At 40.7% G+C, this 15,030-nt stretch overlaps 1 protein-coding gene across 10 annotated transcripts in view; it reads left to right on the top strand.

Moving 5' to 3' along the window:
* The window catches only part of LOC133870762 (casein kinase 1-like protein 4), a 47,378-nt gene that overhangs the window by 31,601 nt on the left and 747 nt on the right, over positions 1 to 15,030 (top strand). The window contains exons 12-15 of one of the 10 annotated variants that reach the window (XR_009900782.1): positions 11,737 to 11,919; positions 12,079 to 12,345; positions 12,486 to 12,540; positions 12,647 to 13,161. Coding sequence is in view for 1 of the 10 variants with exons in the window: in XM_062307969.1 (XP_062163953.1) it covers positions 12,486 to 12,540; positions 12,647 to 12,675 (84 nt within the window). In the remaining 9 variants the exon portion in view is untranslated. Of the gene's footprint in view, positions 1 to 2; positions 11,631 to 11,736; positions 11,920 to 12,078; positions 12,346 to 12,485; positions 12,541 to 12,646; positions 13,162 to 13,826; positions 14,063 to 15,030 lie in introns of those variants that run through there. The other 9 variants (XR_009900781.1, XR_009900783.1, XR_009900788.1 and 6 more) reach the window with 9 other exon arrangements.

Consider the following 15,030-nt stretch of genomic DNA (forward strand, 5'->3'; position numbering starts at 1 on the left):
GATTCACGTGCTGTAGCGTTGAGTGTTCCATGTGGGTTTAGGGTTTGAGGGTTTTAGGTCCTTGCAGGTTTGTGGGCTGGTTTGGTTGGTCCTAAGTATACTCCTGGTGTACTTAGGAGAGCCTCACGCTTTTTTTAATGAAACTTTTATTACTTATCAAAAAGAAAAATCTATTCTTTTTTCAATTAGTAAAACGTTGACTATTCATCAAAATGTTTAAAACTTATAAAGCAATAAAACATAATGTCTTTGCTTAGTGAGTAAAATACTCACCTAATCCGCTTGGGGGAGAGCTTGTGATGGACTTCCCAATGCAATCCTTGCATTGCACCACTGCATTTCACATTACAATTACACATCAAGGCTAACCCAAAGCACTTTCTAACTCTAAACACCACATAGGTTCTTGATTGTCTCAAGTGTTAACCTACCATGGCAACCATAGAACTTCTAGGGTTCCATTTGACACCTCATTAACTAATAACACTAACCCATAGAGAAATTTTAGTGTTAGACACAAAAATCGCTAATTTACAACACTTGAAGAAAATTTTGGGTTTGGGTCTTACCTTGATTTTCGACCAACTTTGAAATTTTGCCACATGAAATGCTTACCTGTTACTTGAATATGGTTTAGAACTCCTCTAAACACAAAAGCCCTTAAGAAATTTGAGGGATTAAGCAGAAACCCCAAAAATTAACTCAATCTACAAGAAAAGCTAGAAAAAGGGTTTGTGTATTTACCTCAAACCAATCAGTGAATACGATGACCTAGTATCGAGAATCACGTTTCCGGAGTTGGATTTGGCTTTAGAAATTTCTACAAATCAATACCTTAGGTTTTGATACAAACCCTAGGTTAGAGAAGAGAGAAAATCGTGAGAGAGATGAGAGAATGAGAGAAATGAGATGAAACCATGGGTTCTCTATTTATATACCCCCCCGTCCGGACGTCTCAATGAACGGTGCAGACGCTCTTGATGTGGAACGTCCCAAATATCCTTCTCGAGGTTGCCCATCCGCATCTCGTTCGGATGCGCACGAGATGCTGAACTTTCTGTCCAACCCGTCTGGACACACATTGAATTGGAAACTTTCTGTGCTTCACGTCCGGACATGATAATGCCCTGTCTGGACGCCAGTTTCAAATTCAGACTTAACGAAATTTGTAAGTGTTCTTTCTCGCTCTTTATTTAATCACTTAATTAGTCTAAATTCCATTGCAACTCTTATTTAATATCTTGGGCATTACACAGGAGGCCGCAAAAACTCTAAACCCAGCCAGAAACTTCCAAGAAATTAGATGGGGCAGGTTGTGTTCACGATCGATGCATCAAAACCACACTTCCTGTGTTTGTGAAGGATCGGGCGGTCACCTAATCACCACCGTGTGCATGAGGGATGCCCTAGAGCACACTGGTGGTGCCTTTTCTAGAAGTGCCACCTAGATGATGGTAGATAACATCTAGTTGCGCAACCAACAACTTGTGAGAACACATGAACATGTCGAAGAAGCAAAGAGCAGACGAACCAGAAAAGAAAAAAAGAACAAAGGAAAAAGAAAGCAAACCAGGAACCAAATTTGGCTCTGATACCAAGTAGAAAAGAGAAAAAGATTTCTTTTATTCATATTTAATTCCATACGGTTACTTATGTTTAAATAGAGAAGACCTAGAAACTAATATGGATGAAGAATTCTCTGATACAATTTTTTTTTAAATAAAAAATAAAAAATAAAATTGAATAGCCCACTTTAAGGCATCTTGCTGTCTCTACTCTTCGACATCTCATAGAAAAGGATCCAGTTTCCATGATCAATGAGCAAATAGAAGATAACTTGTTCCATATGCTGGATGAAGAAATTGACTTTGAGTATGTTTCATCCCGACTCTTGATGGAATTAAAGGTCTTGTCTTTTGGGTTATCTCTGTTTGTTCTTCTCCGAGTTCACTTGGTGCTGGGTTTTGGTTGGCGGTACCGAGGGTTTGTTTTGTGGGTATGGTTCCAGGGTGTCTCCTCTTCTAGCTCTTCAGATTTGCATCAGATGGAGCGGTGCTTCTCTGTGGAAGCCAAACGTTTTTCCTTTTCAGTGGAGGTTGAAGTGCCGGAACTGCGCTTGGAGGAGAGGAGAAAGGGGTTCTTCGGGTTCATATTTTTGGGTCTTCAAGGTTCAGCTTGGTTGTTGGCTTCTGTAGAGGAGGCCTTGAAGGTTTCAGCGAAGGAATTCGTCAAGTACTTCCGGGAGGATGTGAAAGTATTGATGGTTCGAGGGGATGAGAACAAGTCCGGCCGCTACCTAGAGGTGGAAGTTTTCATTGAGGGTGGTCGAAAAGGGGCTATTTGGCTCCTTGAAGGTCGTGAAGGTTGGGGCTAGGCTCGGGTTGTGGGGGAACTGCAGAAGATGATCAATTTCCTCGGTCCTAAGGATCGGACGATGGGTTTTGAGGCGTCCTCTTTGGAGGGGACTCAGATAAGGGGTGTCTCTTCCAGTCGGCTAGGCGGGTCTCCTCCATTGTATGCGGCAGTGGTTCGGGGGGAAGTTGTCTCTCACGGCACGCATGCTGGGTTGCGGGGTTCGGAGGGAGAACTGTGTGGGTTGGACTATTTCCGAAATCATGGTGTAGGGTGGTCGAAGACGGGGAGATTGGTGGTGAATTACTTTGACCTGGAGGAGCAACCGCACGGGTCGACGGAGAAGTCCACGCCTCCAGTATGGTCATGGAGCTCTTCATTTGATCCGCTGGACAATGGTTTACCACGTTTTCCGCTGGTGAAGAAGAAGATGCATGATGTTTACTTTGCACGAGGTCCATCTCATTTGAATTCAAATTTACGTACGTGGACTAGGATGCTCCTCAGCTTTAAATTGGCTTTGGGCGGGGCTCTTGGGAATCTTTTGGGCTGGTTTGCTAGGTCTGGTTTGGGCCTCAAATGGAAAGGGCTTCGGTTGGGTTGCTTCTTGCCGAAAATCAAAACCAAAGCATCGTTTCAGACAGAAGCTTCCGAGGATGTGGGTCCGGTGTCGACGATCGTTTTGGGGTGCTCTCTTCGGCTGGAGTTGACATTGCCGACAGTCTCTGGGTTGATTCTAGGGTTGTCTTCTTCCGAGGGTGGGCCTAGCTGTTGGAAGCTTGTTCCAGCTGGAGATGTGGGTATGGGTATGACGGAGATTCAGCCGGAGATTTCGTCGGGGACAGAATCTTGGGTGGTTCTGGGGCTGTCATCTTCTAGGAGTGTGTCAAGCCATTTGCCTCTCGTTCCAGCGGCTGAATCCATCACGCTGCCTAGTCCTGATGCTTCTGTCCTTATGTCTAGCAACTCAGTTGGTGTTGGTGCTGGGTTGACTCAACCTTTCTTCCCTTTTCCTTCTCTCTCAGGGGCGGCTGAGTTGGGTGAGAAGATTCGTTCTTCTCTCCTTGCGATACAATCTACTAAACCTTTACAAAGCTATTACCGGAAGGCTAGGGATCTCAAGGAAGGTCACTCAGTGAAGTGAAATGAGGGGCTGTTAGCAAATTCCCTAGCTGCTTCGAAGACACCTATCTGTTCTGCTAAAAAGGAAGTAGCTGCAGTGCCTCCAGTGAAGAATTTTGTGGGTTCTGTGAAGAAGGGTTTCCCTCGCCCAGCTGCAATAGCCCCTACCGCGTCTCGTGAGGCCAAGGATGTTGGGATGATAGGGCTTCACTCCCCCCCGGGTTGTCGCATCATTCCTTCATTCGTAGAGGGCTATGGTTTTTCTCAATCTCAGGAATGACCTGTTGGGTTTGCTCTTAATGGGGAGTTAGTTGTTTGGGATAAGGATGATTTTTGGGATGGGCTGCCCTTAGATTGGTTGTTGGACGGTGTTTAGGGCGAGGAGTCTTTGGCAATCCTTGATGCCATGGAAGATGAATTCCATTGAGACAAGATGATAGCACGCCAAAAGACCAAAGGAAAGAGGAAACTTTTGAATTTAAAAAGTTCCATTAATGACGGCGTTGCAAGGGCTCCCTCTAGGCGCGAGAAAGGCAAGGCTCTCATATAGTAGGGTTTTGTGCCCTCGTGGGTTTAGAGGTTTTCAGGTTTTAGGGCTTACCTCCTTGTGGGTTTTGTTGGGTTCTTTTGTGGGCTGTTCTCGGGTGCTCCTTTTGGGCTTTAGGGTTTTGTTGGGTGCTTTTTGTGGATTGGCTTTGGTTGTTCCTGTGTATGTACTTAGGGGCGCCTTACGCTTTTTTCTAATAAAACTTTTCTTACTTATCAAAAAAAAAAATATGGAAAGAAATAATGAAATATTACATTCAGCTCAAATCACATAAAATCAGAGAATAATACTAGGCCTAAATCAAGGGGAATCAAATCGACAGTTTCCATCTTCAACACATTTATTGCCATCATTCTGAAGATTGCAGGGGTTGTTGATCCCAAAGACTTTCGCCTGATTAGCCTTATGAGTGGCATTTACAAAATTATTGCAAAGATTTTGACAAATGGGTTAAAGATAGTGCTAGAGAAGATTATCCCTAAGTTGTAGAATGCTTTCAGGGGAAAGGTATTATTGTTACCAAACAAGTTTTCGAAAAGGTGATATGATGCATTCGTCTCGTTGGTGGTCTGTCGAGTCTAAGGAGTTTGTCTTGTCGGTAGTGGGGGGTTTCATAGGCATTAGGATTCATGAACGTAGGAAAGGAGTGACTAGGTCCATTCTTATAGATAAAGATGAGGTTGCCTGGTTGATTAAGTCTTTTCAGGACCTGGTTACGGCTCGTGATTGTAGGGTGTTCTGGAATCAATCCGTTTCGGGTTTTCCGCGGATTCTTGCGCAGCAACATGCAAATAGGCATGGTTTCTTTCTGACCATAGAAGAATTTGAAGGGAAAAGAAGGAGAGGTTCTGTTTTGGTGTACTCTGCAAGCTGGACTTAGAAAAAAGCCTATGATCATGTTTATGGGATTTTTTTATGTACTTGCTTGAGGAGCTGTGGTGGGGGGAAGTGGTGCTCATGGATAGTTTTTAGTGTTTCGACGATGCGGTTCTTGGTTTTGGTGAATGGCACTCCCATCAGGTTTTTTAGTAGCTCCTGCAGCTTGAGACAAGAGGACCCTCTGTCCCCTTTGTTGTCTGTCATTGTGATAAAGGTTTGGGTACGATGATCTCTACTATAGTGAGTGGGGGATTGTTATGTGGCTTCGTTGTAGGGACATGGATTGATATCTCTCATTTTTTGTTTGCGGATGATATTTTGATTTTCAATAGGGCTGACCCAGATTATCTACGACATATGCAATGCTTATTTTTATGTTTTGAAGTTGTCTTAGGCTTGAAATTTAATTTGGCTAAGTTACCCGATCTGTGTGGAGATGGCGCTTTACATGGGGTCCGAAGTTTACCTGACAAGGGTGGGTACACGAAGTGGCCCTACCTTGAAGGGGTTCCTCGTCATAAAAAATAAAAAATAAAAAAAGGTTAATTTGTCTAAGTCAGTATTGATTCTTGTGGGTGTTTACGTGGATGTGTTGGCAGGTATTATAAGCTGTGCGGTTTCCCGTCTACCTTTGAAGTATCTTGATCTTTTGTTGTGGGCCTCCTATAAGGACAAATCTATTTGGAACCGCGTTATTGAAAAGATACAGCGTCACTTGGGTAGTTGGAAAAGGTTGTATTTGGCTGAAGGTGGTACGATTATCCTTATAAAGATTACACTTTCCAATCTACCTACGTACTTTTTGTCTCTCTTTCCTCTTCTAGCGTGGGGTTGCAAACCGTATTGGGAAGCTTCAACGTGACTTCCTATGGGGTAGGCTAGGTTAAGAGTTCAAATATCATCAGGTAAGCAGATCGAAGGTTTGTTCTCCGATCTCTGAAGGAGGGCTAGGGGTCCGAAACTTGCTGATGTCAATCGAGCTCTCTTAAAGAAATGGATGTGGCGCTATGCACGAGAGAGAGGCATAGTGAAGAGTGATGGTAGACACTAAATTGCCATTTGTGGGGTGGGGTGGTGTTCTAATGAGCCTCTTGAGATGTTTGAAGTGGGTTTATGCAAGAACATTAGAAGGGGTTGTGGGAAGTTCTTTAGCCATACTAGACGTCCTTCTACAATGTTTTGGAGCGCAATGATGGCTTACATTTCGCTTGGAAGAGTGAATCGGCAGACATAGGTTCCTTTGGGAGGCTTTTTTTTTGCTTGGTCGACGGCCCTAGGAAAGATTCTTACCATGGATAATTTGAGGAAATGACATGTCATCGTGGTTGGTAGGTGTTTAATGTATAAAAGGAATGGGGAGTTCATAGTGTTAGGAAATTAATTCTATTTCCCAAGACCCGTGTGAACAAAAAATAAGAAGAAATCGGAATGAAATACCTACAAGCAATCACATAAGAACACAAAATTTACGTGGTTCATCACTAAGGGCTACGTCCACAGAGTTGCAACAGATTTAACTATGATGGAGAAATAATACAAGAGACTTTTATAATCCAGAAACGTGGCTTAAACTATTCAACTCTCAAACCCCTTGTAGAAAACTTCTTTAGAAAACCTAGAAAAGACCTTTCAGTGTTTTCACAAATTTTCTCATAACAATAGTATCTCAAAACAGGTCTTTAAATAGAAAACCAGAGTTTCCAGATGATTGTGTCCGAACGCCCTCGCAGCATGTCTGGATACGACTAGGGTTCCTTAGCTCTATGTCCTGCATCTTCAGACACGTCAACACGCTGTCTGGACATGCCCAAAAAAGTGCACTTTTTGGAACACCTATTTGGACAAGCTTGGCAAAAGCCTACTTGCTGGAGTGCTTGTCCGGACAGGCCAACTTGCTGTCCGAACATGCCATCTTGCTATCCAGATAGTCTCCACAGAATAACAATCTCCCACTTGGAGACTGGTCTGCCCGCCAACTTCAGCTCCGCATTCCTCCATGCCTTAAGCACTGCTGCTGCAACCTTTCTTTCTCGTCTTCAACCTCGAAGACCAACTGAAGATGTTCACAACTTCAATTTCTCAATAGTTACAACTTTCGTCAACATGTTTGCCGGATTCTCACTGCCACAAATCTTCTAAAAATCAACTGTTTACTTTGTAGGAGAGAGTGAATGAAATGATACCTTAACTGAATGTGCTTCGTTCTTGAATGATACGCTGGGTTCTTCGCAAGAAAGATAGCACTCTGACTATCATTGTGTAGAACACCCTTCTCATCCTTACCCAACTCATCCAGGAAACCTTGTAGCCAAACCACTTCTTTCTGGCTTCTATCACGGCTGAATATTCAGCTATTGTTGTGGAAAGAGCAACAATTTTCTGCAACTTTGAAGGCCAACACACAGCTGTACCACCTAGGGTATATACAAACCCAATAGTACTTTTCTTGCTATCAACATCACCCGCTAGATCAACATCCACAGAACCCTGCAACTTCATATCTACTCCTATGAAGCAAAGGGATGTATTTGAAGTACCTTTTAGATACCTCAAAATCCACTTGACTGCTTCCGACTGTTGCTTGCCTGGATTACTCCTGTATCTGCTCACTACTCCCACGGCATGCGCAATATCCGGTCTTGTACACACCATGGCGTACATCAGACTACCAATAGCTAAGGCGTAAGGTACCTTGTTCATGTAGACTTTCTCCTAATCCGTCTTTGGTGACTGATCCTTGGTTAGTCTAAACTGACTTCCCAATGGTGTGCTCACTAATTTAGCTTCATCCATGCTAAATCTGTTGAGAACTTCTTCAAATACTCTGTTTGTGAAAGCTTCAGCGTACTATTGACCCTGTCTCTAATGATTCTCATACCTAGGATTTGTTTAGTAGCTCCCAAATCCTTCATGACAAATTGCTTTGACAACTGTTTCTTCAGATTGTTAATCTGCCCCAATGCTGGACCCTGCAACGAGCATATCATCCACATACAGCAACATAATGATATAAGAGTTCTCAAAACTCTTAACATGGCAATAGACAACAATGATCTGCACTACACCTCGTAAACCCAGTATTGTACATGAAGTTGTCAAACTTCTTGTACCATTGTCTTGGAGCTTATTTTAGGCCATATAAGCTCCTTCTCAATTTGCACACCAGATTCTCCTTTCCCTGTATTCTGAATCCATGTGGTTGACGCATGTAGATATCCTCCTCCAACTCACCATGGAGGAATGTTGTCTTCACATTCAGCTGCTCAAGATATAAATTCTTTGCCGCCACAGTTCTCAGTACTATTCTAATTGTTCTCATCTTTACAACTGGGGAAAATATGTGTAACCAATACCTTCCTTCTGCAGAAAGCCCTTGGCAACCAATCTTGCCTTGTAGTGCTTGCTACTATCATGCTCACCCTTGATTCTGTACACCCATTTGTTATACAAAGTCTTCTTTCCTACTGGTAGCTCGATCAACTCCCATGTTTGGTTAGTCATCAATGTGTCCGTCTCATTCTTTATGGCTAACTCCCACTTGGTTGAATTCTGAACTTGCAAGGCTTCATCATAAGTCTCATGCTCTCCACCATCAGTCAATAGAATATAGAACAAGGAGGGTGAATAATGCTGTGGAGGTCTAATGTTTTTAAGAGACCTTCTTACAGCCACTGTCGGTGTACCCTGTTCAGTCTGCTGATCTACTGTTTCTTCAACTTCTGGACCCCCTTTAGTTTCTAGATCCTCATCAATTTCTAAATTCCTTCTTTGAGCTGCACCTTTAGGAATTCCATCTAGTCTAATAATTTCAGGCTTCTTAGCCTCCGACTCAATGCTTGCTGGCTCTGCACTAGAATCATTCTAATGCATAGCTTCTCATTAAAAGTATCATCCCTACTTCTAATGATCTTCTGGTTTTGATCATCCCAAAACCTATACTCAAATGCCTTATCTCCATAGCCAATGAAATAACATTTTCTAGAGTTAGCATCTAGCTTGCTATAAGCATCAGATTCAATGTATACATATGAAATACAATCAAAAACTTTCAAGTGAGAAAGATTTACCTTCTTTTCACTCTGGACTTCTTCAAGTAGTCTATGATTCAAAGGAACTGAGGGTCCTCTGTTTATCAAGTAAGTAGCAGTGCTTACTGCATTCGTTCAGAAAGTTTCCGGTAGCCCAGCATGCAACCTCATGCTTCTTGCACACTCATTGAGGGTCTTGTTCATGCCCTCAATCACTCCATTCTATTGTGGTGTTCTTGGGATAGTTTTCTTCATCCTAATCCCATTAATCGCACAAAACTGTTTGAAACCCCATCTTCATATTCTTCTAAATTGTCTGATCTTAGGCACTTCAGTTTCAGACCAGTTTTTGTCTCTACCATGCCCTTCCACTTCTTAAAAACTTCATATACAAGTAAACTCATACCTTCCTCATATACAAGTAAACTCATACCTTCCTGCTTGAGTCATCAATGAATGTAACATAGTATCGCGAGCCTCCAAGCTATGTCACTAAGGAAGGACCCCACAAATTTGTGTACCAGCTCCTGCTTCTCCAGCTTAGGTGCTTTTCCAACTTTTACGAAACTCACCTTCTTCTGCTTACCTAAGATGCAACCTTCACATATGTCAGACTCAATTGACTTCAGTTCCGGTAGTTTTCCCTTTGACTATACCTTCATCCATTTCTCGCTCATATGTCCAATCCTTAAATACTACAATTTTGAATTAACGCTAGCATCTACAACAACAACTGTATCTCTAATATTTGTAGTCATATAGAGAGTACCTGTCTTGTATCCTTGAGCCAAAATCCCGGTTCCAATGCTGATCTTTCACTTACCACCATGAAAGTTAATGGAATATCCTTCATCATCAAGTTGTCCCATTGAAATCAGGTTCTTCTTCAGCTCTAGGACATGCATGACCTTTTGTTGCTTCCATACCAAGTCACTTTGGACTCTAATGCGAACATCACCCATGCCTACAATCTCTAGTGTCGATTCATCAGCCAAGTACACCTTCCCGAAATCTCCAGCAACATATTTTTCGAGAATTTCACGGATCACTATGGTATGAAAGGAGGCTCCTAAGTCCAAAACCCAAGAGTCAAGAGGACTATCAACAAAGAGAAGTAGAGCATCCTGCACTTCTTTTGTCACCACGACATTTGCAGAATCTTCATTAGTCTTCTTTAGTTCTCTGCAGTTCTTCTTGAAGTGGCTTGTCTTGCCACAATTCTGACACTCAGGTTGTCGCCCAAACTTGGATTTGCTCCTACCCTTTCTGAATTTAGATCTGCCCTTCCAGAGTTCCTCTCTTGACTTCTGCCCCTTTCTTCAAGGTTTAAGGCTGCACCAAAACCGGAGGTTTCACCAGCATCCTTCCTGTGGACCTCCTCACCAAGAACCAAATCCTTGACGTCTTCATGTCTCAGTTTACTCTTCCCTCCAGAGTTACTCACAGCCATTCCCACGGCTTCCCAGCTATTTGGCAAAGACGCCAAGATGATTAACGCACAAATCTCATCATCAAAATCAATTTCCACCAAGGATAATTGATTCGTGATAGTGTTGAATTCATTAAGATGTGCCATCGAAGCTCCTTCAGCCATCTTTAGGTTGAACAATTTCTTCATCAGGTGCACTTTGTTGTTAGCTGACGGCTTCTCATACATACTTGGCAAAGCCATCATTAGACCTGTTGTGGTCTTCTCCTTTACAGTTTTGTGTGCAAGTGATTTTGACCGTGATACCTGATAACTGCCAGAGCCTTACGATCAAGTAGAGCCCACTCGTTATCATACATGTTGTTAGGTTGTTATCCCAAAAGAGGTGGATGGAGATCCTTCCCGTTAAGAATATCTTCAATTTGCATCTTCCAGTATTCAAAATCTGTGACATTGAATTTTTGGATACCAATCTTTTGTTCTTCTATAGTCATCGCTCCCACTCAAATCAAAAAAAGCTCTAATACCGATTGTTAGGAAATTAATCCTATTTTCCAAGACTCGTGAGAACAAAAAATAAGAAGAAAACAGAATGAAAGACTTAAAGGCAATCACACAAGAACACGAGATTTATGTGGTTCAACACTAAGGGCTACGTTCATAGAGTTGCAGCAGATTTCACTATGATGGAGAAATAATACAAGAGACTTTTACAATTCAGAGACGTTGATTAAACTATTTAACTCTCAAACCCCCTATAGAAAACTACTTATATAGAAAACCTAGAAAATACCTCATTGTTTCCACAATATCTCTTAACAACGTCTGAAAATAGGTCTTGAAATAGAAAACCGGAATTTCTAGGCGGTTGTGTCCAAACACCCTTGCTGCATGTCCGGACGCAACTAGGGCTCCGTAGCTCCATATCCTAGTGTCTGGACACGTGAACGCCCTGTCCGTCATGCCTATAAAAGTGCACTTTCTGGATCACCTGTTCGGACGGGCTTGGCAAAAGCCTACTTGCTGGAGTGCCTGTCTGGACAGGCCAACTTGCTGTCCGGACAGTCTTCATAGTACACATGGACCATCTTCTTCTCCATTGTGAGGTTGCCGGTGCCTTGTGGGATATTTTCTTCAGTCGATTTGGATTGTCTCGGGTTATGCCTAGACTAGTTGACTTATATACGTGTTGGTGGAATGCCAAGAGCTCTCAGAGTGTTGTAGCGTGGAAGATGGTGCGTACCTGGATAGATGTTTCTCACTTCGTACTTGGGTGCGCCATTTAGTTATATATATATATATATATATATATATATAAAATAAAAATAAAAACTCTTTGGTCAATGTGAGTCACAATATTTTGAGATATATTTTTGCAGATTGTGAGCAACGCACCAATGCCATCTATTTCATCTGCTCTGCCGAGATCCTTCAAAAGTATATTTCCAGAACCTGAAAGGCCAACAGAAACTGCATACATGGGTCGTGGACTCGGGAATGGAGCTGGTGCTTCAAGCAGCTGGATGGCATCATTAAAACGAAATTCTTCGACCAAGTAACTGGTATGGGGATTTTTGTTCAGATATGAACTTGTGTGGTTTACAAATGTGCCTACTGTTTGTGTAGTAGCTTTTATAGCCGAATCAATACTAATTTGCATATTGTTGATAAGCAAGCTATTGATGCTTGTATACTTTTTTTGTCCCTCTTTTTTCTTCCAGCTATCGATCTGAAAGTATATTACTTAAAGCATGCAGAATATTGACGAATGTGATGGAAGTTTGGACTTACTGAGGTCTTCCAATGCCAGACCACATAATGTTTTTTACGTGAGGGGACTAAAAGTACAATCACATTGGATTTTGATAGGAATTGGGGCTTGTCAAAGCTTGGCACTTGGCCTCTCAAAGCTTCGGCTTTCTGCATGCATAGGTGGCAAAAATGACTAAACCAGTTTCATGTTATAATGTTCAGTGGATAGATAATATGTAAAGCGTTTAATCCATTATTCTGTTAATTAGTAGATCATAGACATTATTCTATGTTATTTGGTTGTTTTGACTATGTATTTCATTCAATTCAGGATGAGTAGCTTTCTGTTCTTATTGCTCTATCTTTTATGGATCAGTTTGAACCCAGGTTCCCAGGTCCTTCCGAATTTGAAAAGTACTATAACATTTCAGGTATCAATTTATTTTGCTCTATGCAGCTTGTTATGTTTTATCATGTTTTGACTGCTCCGTTGACCTTCTATTACTTTTTTATTATTATTTTTTTCCTATGCTTCAGATTTTATCAGAAAGAAAATGAAAGGATGAATGGGAGAGAAGTTCTTTGGAACTCTTGATGTCAGATGAAGATTTGTTGGAATGTGTCTTTCTGTTGGTCTAATTGCTCCAAGGTAAATCAGTGTAGTCAATAATTTGGAGGGCTCGTCATCTTTTACTTTTTCTGTTTCCCCGCTTTTGGCCTAGCAACAGATCCTAAATCCGTAAAAGATACAAGATTTATACTTGATTCTACTTCGACTCGCATTCTAGATCCCGTAGTGCTCAATCACAGCCACATATTGTATTGTACTCTTTCATGGCTACTGTCATTCTATTTATTGAAAAAAAAAAAAAAAAAAAAAAAAAAAAAAAAAAAAAAAAAAAATCATGCCCTTTTACATCCACTGTACATTCAGCGGATTTGCAAAACAACAATTGGATTTGTCCAATGGTTGATCTGCAAAAAGGTGGACAACAAATGAACCGGGGAATGATTTGTAACAGCTTTCTTATTTGTTATCGTGTCTTCCCCCATTATCATCTTTGTGTTGTTGTTATGATTATATTGTCCCAACACCTTGTTGCCCTTTTCCGAGTTACAAGCTAGCTAGCCATATTTGTTTTGTCACACCTCGGCTTCTAGCTGGGTTTTTTTTTTTTTTTTTTTTTTTTTTTTTTTTTTTTTTAAATCATAGATTGTTACACCCTTGGAAAATAGCGTTTGTAGATTTTTAAAGTGATTGCAGTACCGTTTTAACTATCATCACTGGTTAAATGTTCCATAAAATTTGCTTAAATAATATCATACTAACAGGACAATAGGAAACCTCAAGAGTCATTGTAATTGGATAAGTTTAAAATGCTGACCAGAGAGGGGAGAGGGGGGGAGGTAGTAAGGGGGTGTGTAAACAAATTTCCGCACATTCTGGCTTGTGCATATGCAGACACATTGATATAAACTTTTTCATTCTCACCAACCTTTGAATCAAACAATGAAATTGCACCAACGAACGAGAAAGGATTCTCACCAACTCCAGATTTGTCGAATTAAGGGATTTGTTTTTTGACTTGCATGTTTATATACTCCATTGTAGATGTGAATCATATGTAGGAAAAACTAAATAATTTGTTAGTTTTTTATTTCTCACCCCTAGCTTTCTCCAACGTTGGCTATGCTTGATTTTGTTGGCATTGTCCAGAGTGATCTATAGTACAACACCGATGCTTTGGATGTTGCCACATACCGTTCGTCACTAGCAACCTGACCAAGTCCGATCTCGGATGGCCCACGCTGTTAATAACGTTTGTAATGGTGATACATTTGTACATGGTGTACACATCAAAACAACTATTGAATTCAAGGTCAAACATAAAAGTAAATCTCTTTGATTATAGGATTAACATGTATAATAATAAGCCCATAACTGTTATCCCATTCGTACCGGTGTACAATGTCATACGATGCAATTTAATTCACAATTTCTTATATAAGTGCATTTATAAACTCATCATTTTCATTATCTTATTACATCAAATATTTACACAAAAATAAAGTTAACACTATTCTAAAATGTATTTAGTGTGAGTTGTAAAAATGCTTATTTTACATAAAATAATCATGCTATGCGGAAAGAAAATAATAATAAGTATCCATGTGAGTTTTACTCACATTGGTCATGATTTTTCACTGGAATTTCGTTGATAGTCTGCAATGTTCAAATTTGCGAAAGGGTCTCATATTTGTCTTAATCTATGCTAAAATAACGTTAAACCTATTTTTAAGGCAAAATGGTCATTATGTATGACCCTGGAACCTTTGGTATTCGTGTTGAACGATTAACGTTCGATGGTATCGATCGTTAAGTATTCAAGTCGAATGATGCCGATTGATCGTTTGATACTTCCATTGAACATTTGCTCAGTTTGGCAAAATTCTCATTTCTATAAAGGTCATAGCTTTATCCATTTCAACACAAGCTAGTGTTTGATTTCACTTCTTAATACAATTCTAAGCCCAAATATGACTTCCACACTTATACAAGTTCACCATCATCATCTAATCTTTAATCCATCATTAATCTATCCATAAAATAACATCCTACTTATAAGATTTACTAACTCAACTACAAATCTACTATAATACATCTTGAAAACATAGGGATCTAAATTAATTATTCCAAACATTAGGTTAATCATGCAAGATTAACAAGGTAACACATGCTTATTCATAACCCATACGTCAATCAACGTCAAACCTCTAAGATTCATACTAGAAACCTTAAACAACAAACCTATTAACCAAATACAACACACCATAGCCTTTAATTAGCAGAAGCGGAATACCGATCTTAGGAAAATTTTCTTCAAGGTAAACAGGGTTAGATAATATAAACAAGCTTTCAT

Source organism: Alnus glutinosa, chromosome 6, assembly GCF_958979055.1.
Source record: "Alnus glutinosa chromosome 6, dhAlnGlut1.1, whole genome shotgun sequence".
Classification (NCBI taxonomy): Eukaryota; Viridiplantae; Streptophyta; class Magnoliopsida; order Fagales; family Betulaceae; genus Alnus; species Alnus glutinosa.